General features: G+C 51.3%; 1 protein-coding gene across 7 annotated transcripts; it reads right to left on the reverse strand.

The window, feature by feature from the left end:
• Positions 1-1,022: 1,022 nt before the first annotated feature.
• Positions 1,023-12,117, reverse strand: LOC132374678 (kelch domain-containing protein 3). Of its 7 annotated transcripts, XM_059938661.1 has the most exons (15): positions 11,969-12,117; positions 9,549-9,763; positions 9,194-9,370; positions 8,926-9,041; positions 8,666-8,737; positions 8,343-8,556; positions 8,178-8,264; positions 7,922-8,030; positions 7,721-7,794; positions 3,059-3,206; positions 2,861-2,927; positions 2,677-2,781; positions 2,313-2,387; positions 2,087-2,204; positions 1,023-1,648 (listed from the first exon to the last, which is right to left on the reverse strand). In XM_059938661.1, exons 2-15 carry the CDS (start codon positions 9,700-9,702, stop codon positions 1,512-1,514), a joined length of 1,653 nt encoding a protein of 550 aa, XP_059794644.1. In that variant the 5' UTR covers positions 9,703-9,763; positions 11,969-12,117; the 3' UTR covers positions 1,023-1,511. The 7 variants fall into 7 exon arrangements, with proteins under 7 accessions (XP_059794644.1, XP_059794639.1, XP_059794640.1 ...); XM_059938656.1 differs by lacking the exons at positions 1,023-1,648; positions 2,087-2,204; positions 2,313-2,387; ... (1 more) ...; positions 2,861-2,927; positions 3,059-3,206 and adding exons at positions 5,777-6,397; positions 7,519-7,597; positions 10,715-10,831; positions 11,063-11,190 and having other exon boundaries at positions 11,969-12,116; XM_059938657.1 differs by lacking the exons at positions 1,023-1,648; positions 2,087-2,204; positions 2,313-2,387; ... (1 more) ...; positions 2,861-2,927; positions 3,059-3,206 and adding exons at positions 5,777-6,397; positions 7,519-7,597; positions 10,715-10,831 and having other exon boundaries at positions 11,969-12,116.
• Positions 12,118-12,325: the final 208 nt, after the last annotated feature.

Here is a 12,325-nt window from a genome sequence, read left to right on the forward strand (position 1 = left end):
TGCGCCACACAGCACACAGGATTTTAGTTCCCCAACCAGGGGGCCCCCTGCAGCGGAAGCTGGGTCCTAAACATTGGACTGCCAGGGAATTCCCTATAGCTGCTTTTTAGACGTTAATCTTTCTAATGTTCTGTATTTTTTGTGATTTATCTAGGTCCCCAACCCCACCGTCTGTGATTAACTGGTGTTCCTGATTCTTAGGGTTTATAAATTATTAATTATAATTCTCATCCCCTTTAACATACTCTCTCCTTCTGGAACTCTGATTTGTCTCACATCTCCTCACTCTATCCTCCGTGTTGTTTAACCTCTTTTCCTCAGTTTCCATTTCTGTCTCTGGGCTCCATCTGTGTAACTTCTTCACATCTACTTCCAGTTCATTCTCCTTCTAGGTGTGTCTAATTTGCAGCTTAACCATAAAGTTTCTAACTTCAAATAGTATATTTTTCATTAAAAAATTTTTTTTAATCAATCTGGTGCTTTTTGATATTTTTTCATCAGTCATAGCTTTTCTTTAAACGTAAGTAAGAAATTTTATATTTTGTATTTTATACTTCTAACATCTCAGTCTTTGCTGGTCTGATTCTCTTGCCTGTTGTTCCTAATGACTCTTGCTTATGGGTTTTTTTTTTCCTTGTTTGCTTTGTTTTCACTGTAAGCTTAGATTCCTTGAAATTTTATCTGAAGGAATTCCTTGAGGCCTGGGTTTAAAGTACAATCCTCAAGAGAGGAATGCATTTGCTTCTGCCAGGTGCCTGAAGGCACTATCAACCTGAGATCACTTTAAACTGAATTGTCAGCTTGAGGATTTTCCAGTCCACACAGGCAATATGAATTCTCCACCCAAACAGTACTGAGAGCCAGCTGTGCTTACATATTATCATATTTTTGACCCCACCTTCTACCTCCCCTTGCATCCAAGACCAAAGCTAAGTAGATGAGTTGTGGGATTGGTTCCCTCTTTGAATGATCGTGTCATCTGTTCAGTTTAAATAGGAAGGGTCTCTGATCTGACTTCCCACTTTGTAGGAGCATTAGGTTTATTGCCCACCCAACACGTGGCCCCTGAAATGGTAATTCTAGGCCACCCACAAAAGCAGCAGAATAAAAAGATGAGTGACACGAGTGTTTATGAACTGGCTCCTACATAAAGTCCCAGTCCCGGGAGCCACTCAGACTCTATGGCCTTCAACTGGCCTCAAGGTCACTCACCAGTCCTTTTCCTTCTATACCAGAATCATTACTTTAAGGCAAGAATGGGAGAAGGACTTGAGGACATGATGACCCAGACCCAAGCAGAAGAAGTGTGGAATGGCAGAAGGCTGAGCTGCTCTTCGTGTCCAGCCCTCAGGCAGTCCAAGAGCCCTCTAGTCATCTCTGAGCCAGTCGGGTTCCCAGGCAGCTGTGACCCTTGCCCTTGAATGGGAAAGACCAGAAGGGGCCAAGCCCAAATGTGTCCCCACAGATGCATTTCTCACTGGGGCAGTGGCAGAGCTGAGGACAGCTCCTTACTACTCTTTGCTCAAAGGGAGATGTCTTCTGTCCTTGCCTGCATTTCGGCGCCTCTTTCGACTCAAGAAGCTCTCTAGCTTCTTGCTTCGTTTCAGCTCCTTGAACTTCTCAGCTAGGACCAACTGGCGCTGCTCAGCTAGAAGACAAGTAGAAAGAAAGCCGGTAAGCAAAGGAGGAAGCCCGCCTCTTTCCCTTTCTCCAGGTCAGTAATCCTCAACCACTTTGCAGGGATATGTGGCTCATCTGGAGTTCACTGGTGTGTGTAAGCAAGCTGACTTCTATGATTCTACTCTTTCTCAATTCAACCAACTATGAGCTCCTTCTCTGTGCCCTACCCACATATGTGGGGGTGGGACAGAGATAAAAACGACACTCCCTGCCCACAGTCATTAGGGATACAAGAATGGTTACAAACAACAGCTCCCTACTATTTCTACTTTCCTCCAACTTACCATGGGATCCAGCCTTCATGCCTCCCTTAGGGAGCTCATGGACCCCCAACACAGTATCCTGCCTCTATGGCCACCCAACCCCTGTTCCTGTAACTAGCCTGTCATAGCTGTGCCCCACTCACATTTCTTCAGGAAGTATGGCCGATGGCCCTGCTGGGCCTGAGCCCGCCGCTCCTGCTTCAGGGCCAGGTGCAGCTCCTGCTGCCGCTTCCGTTCCTGCTGTGCCATTTCTTGCTGCTCCTGAGGAGCAAAGATGAGATTGGTGAGACAGGTGAATAGTAGGGACTGTGAATCACCTCCTGCCTCGACCTGCTCTCACCTCCCTCCCCCGTATTCTGACTTACTCACCATTTGCTGAAGCAGCTGCTGCAGTTTCTCGCGCTCCTCCCCTGAACGGTGCTTCTTCAGCTGCTTTTTCACAAGCTCCACATTGGAAAATGAGTATGACAGTTAGCATTCTGTAAATGTTAGGGGAAACTCTGTGCCAAGCATTATTCTAAGAGGTTCGCATATGTTAACTCACATAAACACTATGAGATAGAAATTATTCTCTTTCTGTGATAAGGAAACTGAAGCAAAAAGAGGTTAAGTAACTTGTCAGTGATCACACAGCTAGTAAATTGACGCACCCTGCTCCCCTCTGCCCGACTCTCTGACCTGTGCTCTTGTCTCACCACTCGGAATCCCCACAGACCAATCTCATGTTACTCACATCTTTCTCTCTGGCTCGGATGTCATTTAGGAATTGATACGTTTTATCAAACACCTCAGGATTATATTCCCCTGACAGATCGTCAAAGCGGGGGTCCCGGGCTACCTTTGGAGCAAACAGAGAGAATATAAAAGAACCGTTCAGTCTCCTTTCACTGAGAAAGAGCTTACTGCCTCCTCCTCACCTTCTTACTGATGGGAACAACTTGACGCAAAAATGGCACCCGGGCCTTGGCTGACATTTCCAGAGGCCTATGGAGAAATTAAACAGGTCAAGGGAACTCCAGTCTTGTCAAAGGCCTCCCACCTGCCACCCAAGAAAGCAGACACCTACTCAAGGGACCAGCTATCCTCCAACTCCTGGGGCAGGCCTTGCTCCTCACCTGTGCTTATCTGCAACACATGCTTTTTGGACAGGTGGTCTGGAACTTTGCTTCTTAGTGCTGTTTCCAGTTACCAATTGTTTGTACGTCTTAGTCCCCACTTGGCTCTGCAATTCCAACAGCTCCTCAAATGACATGTGAGATGTGCCTGTGAAAGGTAGGTGGGGGTGGGAGGGAACCGCAACTCAGCTCAGCATCTGCCATTGCTGCAAAGACGCCATGCCATCTTCATTCCTTAGGTAACTGATCCTTTCCAACATCCCCTTCAGACCGATCACTGCAGGTCCTGGGCAGCACAGGTTGTAATGGCGCTACACTGACACCTAACTCCCCATCGGTTCCAGCTACCTGGGGCCTCACCTTGCTAAAGAAGGTGTATATGTAAGGCTCTTTTAAATCACTCCTTCACAGGTTTCCCCATAAGGACCTCTGTCTCCCTTGCTCAGCTACCATCGCCATTATTCTGGTTCAGGATACGCTCAGCACCTCTCACCTCAATCAGTACTCTAGCCTCCTCACTGCTCTCCCAACCTCCAGTCTCACTCCTCTCAAAGCTATGCTCCCCGCTTCAGCCTGGGAGAGGCATCTAAAAAGCAAAACCTGGGGAGGGGGTAAATTGGGAGATTGGGATTGACATATACACACTACTATTGATATATATAAAATAGATAACTAATAAGGACCTACTGTAGCACAGGGAACTCTACTCAATACTCTATAATGACCTATATGGGAAAAGAATCTAAAAAAGAGTGGATAGGACTTCCCTGGTGGCACAGTGGTTAAGAATCCGCCTGCCAATGCAGGGAACACGGGTTTGATCCTGGTCTGGGAAGATCCCACATGCCGCGGAGCAACTAAGTCCGTGTGCCATAACTACTGAAGCCCGCGCCTGGAGCCCGTGCTCCGCAACAAGAGAAGCCACTGCTGGTGGTGTGCTGAATTGGGCGATTGGGATTGACGTGTATACACTGATGTGTATAAAATTGATGACTGATTAAAAAAAAAAGAGAAGCCACCGCAATGAGAAGCCCGCGCACCGTAACGAAGAGTAGCCCCCACTCACTGCAACTAGAGAAAAGCCCACGTACAGCAACGAAGACCCAACACAGCCAAAAATAAAATAAAAAAATAAGAGTGGATATATGTATATGTGTAACTGATTCACTTTGCTGTACGCTTGAAACTAACACATTGTAAATCAACCATACTCCAATAAAAATTTTTTTAAAAAAGGAAACTACTTCAGACCTGAAGTTTTCACTTTCAGTTCTTTAATAACTTTCTCTTTCCAAAAAAAAAAAGGCAAACCTGATCTTATCACTCCCACCTCATTTCCACATACATATCCTACACATCATGTCACTCCAGAACTCACAACTCCCCAGTGGCTTCCATCTTGCTCAGAGGAAAAGCTCTAGGCTTTGTAATAGCCTGAAGACCCCATGTGATCTAGCCCGGGTTTTGGCTCTAATCTCATCTCCTACCATCTCCTCCTTCCTACTACTCTCCAGTCAACTGGCCTCCAAGCAGTTCCTAAGCAGGAAGGTATGCTCCCACCTCAGTTCCTTTGCACCTGACTTTGCTTGGAACACTTCCTCCCGCTGTACTGCTTGCTCCCTCACCTCCTTCAAACGGTTTCTCAAATGTCACCTACCCAGTGAGGCCTTCTGTGATTACTTAAAACTGTAACTCCTCCCCTGCTTTCTCTTCAAAGCTCTTATCACCTTTTTCAAAAAATTTACCCTTTAAAAATCTGCAATTCCGTGTTTTATTGGCTTTTATTAATTTGCTTGGTTTTTTTTAACCCCTAAAAGGTAAGCTTCATGAGGACAGTGTTGTGCTGCTTTATTCACTACTGTATCTCCAGCATCTAGAACTGTGCCTGCACACAACAGATGCTCAATAATGTTGGCAAAATTTGTTGAATCCTCACCTACTAAGCCTTCCCCAACAATCCATCCCCTTTCCTGACTCTGCTTTTGAACATAACGTTTCCTCCCTGCGAAAAACCCTCTTCGCCCTCTAAAAAACTGCTCAGGATGTCCTAATCCAGGAAGCATCCTCTCTCACTCCCCACTTTCCAGTGCGTTGGGGGGCGCTCCCGGTGTTTGCATCTTTCAGGTAACTTAAGTCTCACGGTCACGGCGTCTCCAGGCTCCGAGCCCGCACCACACACGGTGCCACTGGCCCCTCACCCCGCCTCCACGGCTGCCCCTCGGCCCGGCGCCGTCCCCTCACCCTTCTGCAGCTTCCCGGGCCCCAGGCCCCCGCCGTCCCGAGCCCCGCGACGAGACCCGAAGGCCGCCCATTCCCGGGAGTTCCCTCTCAGCATCGGCTCGCGCGGCCTGCCGAAGACTAATGGCGCTACTTCCGCTCCGGCGGCCGCCGCCCCGCCCCTTCCGGCATCTCTGGCAGGCCGAGTCCGCGAGGCTTGATGTCAATAGAGCAGATCCCGCCCACCGCCGCACGGGCCGCTGGTGGGCGGCCGGGGAGCCCTCCCTGGGCGGAAAAGGGCGCCCGCTGTAAATAACGTTACCCCCTCCCTTTTGTCGCTTGGCGCTGCACTCCGCGCCGAAGAGAAACTCCGGCTAGGCTGTGGTGGTATTTGGTTTCCTAATGCTCTTGGCTGAGAAGCCAGAACCTCAGCACCCTGGCCCCACCGCAAACTCCTGCCGTCCCTTGCCTATTCCACACAAAAGAGATCACACGTTTGGAGACTTTCAAATCATTTTTATAAAATCTGAGCTGGCTGAGAGCGTCAGGGTACAGCAACAGCTCAAGGAAGGGTGGGATTATCTGCTGGTCCTCCCCTCCCCAGGTTAGGGAGAAGGAGATTTCATGCCAACAGCTGCAACTCCTCTCAGCTCCCAATCAATGCTCAGGGCTCAAGCAGCGGGAAGAGGTGGAAAGAAGGGTGGGGAGGGGAAGCTCCTGAGGCTGACACTGCTTGCTTCTCCCTCCTCCCCATTCCCTTCGCTTCCCAGCAGAGCATGGCCGACCTGGGGCAGAGCAGAGGCCCAGGAGCAGTTGGAGGGAGGTGAATGGGACAGAGCACCAAGGGGAAGGGGCCCTCGGCCCAAGGAGGAAGGGACCTAGCCCTCCCCCCTGCAGCTCCCCACTAAGTTCACAGCACAGAAAACACCTCTAGTCCAACAACTCCATGTGGAGGTATACCAAGTCCAGGGTCCAAAGGGGCAGGCGGGGGAGAGATGGGCAAGGGCAGTGAAGACACCAGCAGGCTCAGGAAGGGAGGCGGCAGAAACTTCCTCCTACCCATGGGAGGAGACAATGGGGCGACTGATATTGCTGTTGGTGGTCATGGCATTCAGCTCCCACCTGGAAGGCCAAAAATGACAGGCAGAAAGGACAGAAGGGGGAGCCTCCGCCCCCAAGTCCAGAATTGCTCAAACAAAGCAATGAACACACCAGTGCCTTCAACTTCCTAAAGCTCAACCACCCACGGCCACCTCTTCCTTACAGCCCTATGAGGGTTAACAATCAGGGCTCCACCCACCACCAAATCCACTACCACCCACTAGTCCACCTGCAAGCTCATGTGGACTTCCTGTTTATGTTTACATATTGATATTCTTGTGCCCAACACCTGCAATAAAACATCTGTGTATACATCTCAATAAACTTCCCAACCTACCTTTCCTCCTATGCTCAGATCCAACCAGGATGCCCCTCCCCCCACCAGGAATGTCGGTTTTTGCTCTCAACTCCCATCCTTTTAAGGCCCTGATTCAGCTCTCCTATCCTCCCTGAGGCCTTCCCCAGCCATCCCACCATATTAAAATTAAATTCCTCTCTTTTTGACAACTGTCATTCTACAAAGTACCTCCTTATGCCAAGGCTCTACTCTACTTGGTACTAGGCACTTGCACATGTGTTCATCTTGGGCCAGCCTGGGATCCATCTGTTCAGCCTTGTATACTCTATCACCAAATACTGAACACACAGACCCTCAGCAAGTAAGAATTAAGCTGAACTGAATCAAGGAGAGGAAAGTGTCGCAGAATGACCCAGAAGGGCACAATTATATACAAGATAACTTTCAGTGCTTGATTTAGACCTAAGAATGGAATTCAAAGGGAAGGAGCTAGGAAGGACCTCCCTTAATTCTGGAATTAATGTGATCCAGAGGCTCCAAAACTTGTTTTTTCTCTGCAGCTAGGTTCTAGATTTAATCAAACTTTCTCAGCATATTAACAAAAATAACTGTATCAGCTCAGGAATTAGGAAGTGATGCCTCTGAGCTTGGTTTGAAAACTGGACATTTTTTCCATAAAACTCACCCAGATGACAGTTTTATATTTCCTTCTTGCTCCCTCTCCACAAGTATGCTACAGAACAAAATCTTCTCTCTCCTGCACACTGAGACCAAGCCAATCAGGTCATGCCTGTGCTGCCCACTCACCCTCAACCAGTCCCTCCTTTCCAACCATTCACTGTACCTGATGTCATGGGGCAAACAGGACTGGTCCAGGTTATACTGAATCACAGCCAGTTTGCACAGAGTCTTCAGACTAGGGCCTTTAAAGGAGGAGTGGGGGAGAGGGAGATGGTCAAAGCCGAGGAAAGGGTCCAGTCCTGGATATCACCTCCCAAAGACAGGGACCCTGATGGCAAAAGCACTTAGGGAATAAGTGTACTTACTAAAGTCCAAAATGTGTAAGTCAGAATGATCTATGAGGTCAAATTCATCTCCCAGGCCTTCCTCAGGAGATGGACTATACGGATCAAAAGAGAGATGAAGGAAGGAGTGAAGACTACCCACGAGACCCTCTTGCTCAAATGTCTCCCATGTTAGTCACAGGCTTAGGCCCTTCCTGGAGCCCTCCCCTCTCTCCTCCTAACCTGGTACCCCCAAAGAGGACAATCTTGTCACCAACAATACAGCAGCACTGGCGCCGGCGGGGACATGGCCCCTTCCCCTTCGGTTCAATCTTTTTCCAGGTAAACGACACTAAAGAGAAGTTTAAATGGAGGTTCAACACCTGCCTAGCCCAGATATCCTCTCCACCCCCGCCCCTCACCCACTCAGGATTATTCTTTTCTTTTCCACGCCCCCTCAATTGCTCCCTGTTCCTCCCTTAAAGGCAGTGCTCTTTACCAGGGTTAAACTTCCAGAGATCATGGAAGTGCCGGTTCAGCCTTGCATTATAGCCACCAAAAATGTACAGCTCCCCATTGTAGCCAACTGGAAGGAGAGAGGAATGTCAAGAATGTAGGGGCAATAGGGGGACGGGGACTTGGCAGGGACCTAACAGACACTCACAGGCTGAGTGGCTCCGGCGCCCCTCGGGCAGCACTGGGGTGGGTGGACAGTCCAGCCAGGCCTCAGTCCTCGTGTCAAAGACACGGATGCGGTTGCAGTAAATCTCATTGTTGGAATGGAATGGCCCAAAACGGTCTGCACGGCCCCCAAAGACATACATGTGACTGCCCAGCATTGTGGCCGAGTGGAAGTCCCTCCAGCGTGCAGGGTTGCCCTGGGCAGGAGCAGAGATGGGAGGGGGAGGGGTCAGCTTTCACTGTTTGAGCTCCCTATGGTTCCTTAAATTGAGGGTGGGGAGCTGGGAGAGAGGAAGAAGGGCCAACCTTTGTACAGATCAGGGTCCATGTCATGGTGCTGGTATCCAGCTTGTGAATGTCATTGGAAAAGCAGTCCGCCTGACAAGAAAGAGAAAGGAAGTGAAGGAAGGAATAAAAGAGAGGAGCAGGGGTCACTCTCCGACCCTCCGTCCCTCCCACCTCAGAACCTGCAAGCAAACCAAAGCCTCCCATTCCACTACTTTCAATTTCCCTTCCTCCTTCTCATTCCCACCCTCGGGAAACCTCTAGTTTCTTCCCAGACCTACCAGCTGCTCGTAGCCCCCGAAAATGTACATGGTCTTGCCCAGGACACAAGCCGAATGTCCATCCCGGGCCCCAGGAACTGTTCCTGCCACTCGGGGTGTGGACCATTTGTGAGTATCTGAAGGAGGGGAGAGGGTGGGCCCAGTAAGCAAGCTGGCGCTCCCTCCTCGACTCAGGGGCGCCTTATTCCCAGCCCCCCTCAGCCCACACCTTCCCCGGCCCCGCGAGGCACCATTTGGCAGAACACAGCCTCCAGAGACTCATACTCACTGACGTCAAAGGCATAGAGCACATTGCAGGCCCCTTCGGTGTCATTCCGCCCGCCCCAAAGGAAGACTGTGTCGTCGATGAGGACGGTGGAGTGTCCATACCGCATGTAGGGTACCACGGGAGCCTGCCCGCGGGTGGCGGGCCTCACTGGGGGCAGCTTTGTCCAACGCAAGGACACTGTGGGCACAGCTCTGCTCAGCCCTGGGAACCTCCCTTCAGGCCATCCACATTTTCCCAAACCACATGTTAGTTTCCTCCACCCCCTCTGGCCATGGGGGCCACCAACAAAGCTCACTCAGCCACCCACTGCCCTCCCTGATGTGGGCACCCAGGGATGGTCCCCAAGTTAGCTTACCTGCATTGAAAATGTGCACATCAATCTGACGCAGCGTCTCATAGTCTTCACCAGAGCAGTAACCCCCGAAGGAGTACACCCGGTGCCCGACAGCCACTGCAGCATGGTTCACCCTGCGGGGCCCGCCCTCCAGGTGCACCGTCCACCGTAACATCCCCTGGGCCACTGGTTACAGCAACATGCCCCCCCGGCACGGCCTGCTGCCTCTGCTATACCTGCACACAAGTTAGGGCCACGGGCTCCTCAGGCAAAGCCTTTGCCTGGGTCACCGTGACTCTGCCCAGGACTAGCCTTGCCTCTAAGTGGCACCTGGTGGCCCTCCCACACCACCCCTCCACAGCTCAGGTGGCTGGCTCTGCTCCAGGGGAGCTGCTGAGGTCAGGAAGCTAGCCCTGGCCCTGTGTTCTCCAACAGCAAAGGGTGGAGCCACTCTGACCTGACTGCCAGCTCAGACTGCTGATCAAGGGCTCAACGTGGTCGTCCCCTACTCATGGCGGCTGCACCCTGTCACTGGCCTGGCCCAAGCTCCAAGCCCCCTTCAAAGGTCAGTGAGTTCTCTTGTCTTTCTGGCTCTGCTCTGCCTACTGCCACCTCTCTAAGAATCTCTGTGCTCTTTGAGGTGGGGAGAGGGATCTCAAAATACTCAGAGCTATTAATAGCCCAGCCAACCCCAGACAGTCCACTGAAAGCTGGCATGAGTGCCTCCAAGCATAAAAGCTTTTAGGCTTTTAGAGTGGAACAGTTCCTCTATCCAGGATGGGGTGGGATTGACCCCGGACAGGAACATCCATGGACGATTAGCCCCTCACAGGGGGCTCTTGTCAAGCAGAGCTGTTGTCATCGGGGTCACCCAGGGCCCCTCACGGGCATGAGGAGTTCCTTTGACAGCTGTGCCTGGCATGCTGCCAAGAACTTAAGCCAGAAAGGTATGTGTGGTGCTGGGGATTGAGGGGGTAGGGTTTTCTCCTCTTGCCACTTGCCCAACCTAGCCATTGTGGTAGAGAACAAGCTATTTCCAGCAGCTCTTCTCCCACTTGGGTCTCTGAAAGGGGACAGGGGTGGGGGTGTGCACTGGAAAGGGAAAGGAAAAGCAAAATACCCTTGGGCAGGACAAGAAAAAGACCCAGGCATGAGAGATCATGGTCTCTTAAAGACAACCTGCTAACCTAGTGATAACGGGTACATCTGAAGGCTCTGTCAGGCAAATCCTGCAGCTGGCACTGCCTGCTCTGGCAGGCACCTGCTGGGTTTGGGTAGATCATCTGCTCCCTGTTCAAGAAGCCCTGGCAGAACGGGAAAAAAAAAAAAAGAAGCCCTGGCAGAGGGAAGAGCCAGGCAGAATTTCAGGCAAAGAAAAAGCTCAAGTAAGGGAGACCCCTCACAAGAAAGACACACAGGTTTCAGCTGGCTTGCCAGCCCTCCTGCCCCTGCCCAACCTCCCTCAACCCCCAACCCCATGCTTTAAATAGCCACTCTGCCAAACCTGAAATAGACCCTCAGGAAACCACTCTCACTTCATTACTCCTGTCCTCAATCCAAAAGCTCTTGGATCTGGGCTTGTAAGGACAGATAGGAAGGAGGTTGAAGAGCTTAAGAATCGGAGTCCTTCATCTTCCCTCATAGCTTCCACTCCCCACTTCAGCTATATCAAGGTAAAGCAAAGAATTCAGAGGACAAGAGAGAAGCAATTCCATCCAAAGGTGGAGAAAAAAACCTTAGCTTCTTCTCCAAAAAAAACCACAACTCAAGCTCGTGGAGAACAAGCCCCCAGGGTCTCAGAGTCTCCTCTTATCCCTGGGTCTCTCCCATCCTCTATCACTGCCGCATTCTCAAGCTTCTTCAATTCCCTTCATGTACCTACCCCCCCTTCCTATTCTCTTGCAATTTTCACTCCCCGTTTCTGGCCCTTCTTGATCTCCTGAGAGCTTTGCCGTTTTCTCCTTCTTCCTTCTCCCACGACTCCAAGCTCCACCCCGATAGCCCTCCATTTTCCCTCTTCCACTAAGGGGAAAAAAGCTAATATCCATTGACCCCCTCTCCGCCAGAGATATTCCTCCCTGTATATGACGCTATCCCTGTCGTCTCCCAGTCATCCCAACCTCCCCTCCCGCACAACTCCAGACACCCCCGCCCTTTTCTTCCATTATCCTCAGCTTCCCTGTTCTCCTCATAACCCGGTCTTCTTTCCAATTTCCTTTAGTGCCTCCTCCGGCTGCCTACCAGGTCTCTCCCACTGGTTTCCTCACCATCCTCCCGGAGCCCTTCTTTCCCCATTAACACTCTCCTTTCCCATCATCCCCCTAGCTCCCTCCCCACCCCCACCTCTTCACTCTCAGGCCCCTCCCCCACGACTCCAGCGCTAAGCATGGGCGTCCCCAGCCCCTATAATTCTCCTTGTCCCTCAACCCACCCCGGGCTACCTGCCAGGCCGGGCCGGGGCGGGGCCGCGGGTCCTCGCGCTGCCTGCAGCCTAGAAACCGTTGCACGCCAACCGACAACTCGGTCCCCAACGAGATAAACACAACCAGGCTCTGTCCTTCCGGCGGGCAGCTGTCTGCGCACGTGCAGTCAGAGCTAAGTGCCCGAAGCCTACCGGGACTTGTAGTTCACGGAGTTCCGGAGGGACGTCAGGGGCTCAAGAGTGGGTAGGAGCCTGAGGAGATTCTGTGCATGTGCAGATACGTGTCAAAAATCGCGGGAGTTACTGGGTAATGTAGTCCTTGGTTGTCGGGGAAAAAGACGGTGGAGGCGGGGCAAGGGGAGGACTCTTCGTCCTC

Source organism: Balaenoptera ricei, chromosome 11, assembly GCF_028023285.1.
Source record: "Balaenoptera ricei isolate mBalRic1 chromosome 11, mBalRic1.hap2, whole genome shotgun sequence".
Lineage (NCBI taxonomy): Eukaryota > Metazoa > Chordata > Mammalia > Artiodactyla > Balaenopteridae > Balaenoptera > Balaenoptera ricei.

What these genes read in the sequence shown, in the direction of transcription:
- LOC132374678 (XM_059938661.1), bottom strand. Translation starts at nt 9,702, where the DNA reads ATGTTACGGTGGACGGTGCACCTGGAGGGCGGGCCCCGCAGGGTGAAC. An exon ending in GCTCTATGCCTTTGACGTCA is followed by an intron (nt 9,042 to 9,193) that starts GTGAGTATGAGT and finishes CCCCTCCTTCAG; the next exon opens with ATACTCACAAATGGTCCACA. An exon ending in CTTACACATTTTGGACTTTA is followed by an intron (nt 3,207 to 7,720) that starts GTAAGTACACTT and finishes TACCTTTCACAG; the next exon opens with GCACATCTCACATGTCATTT.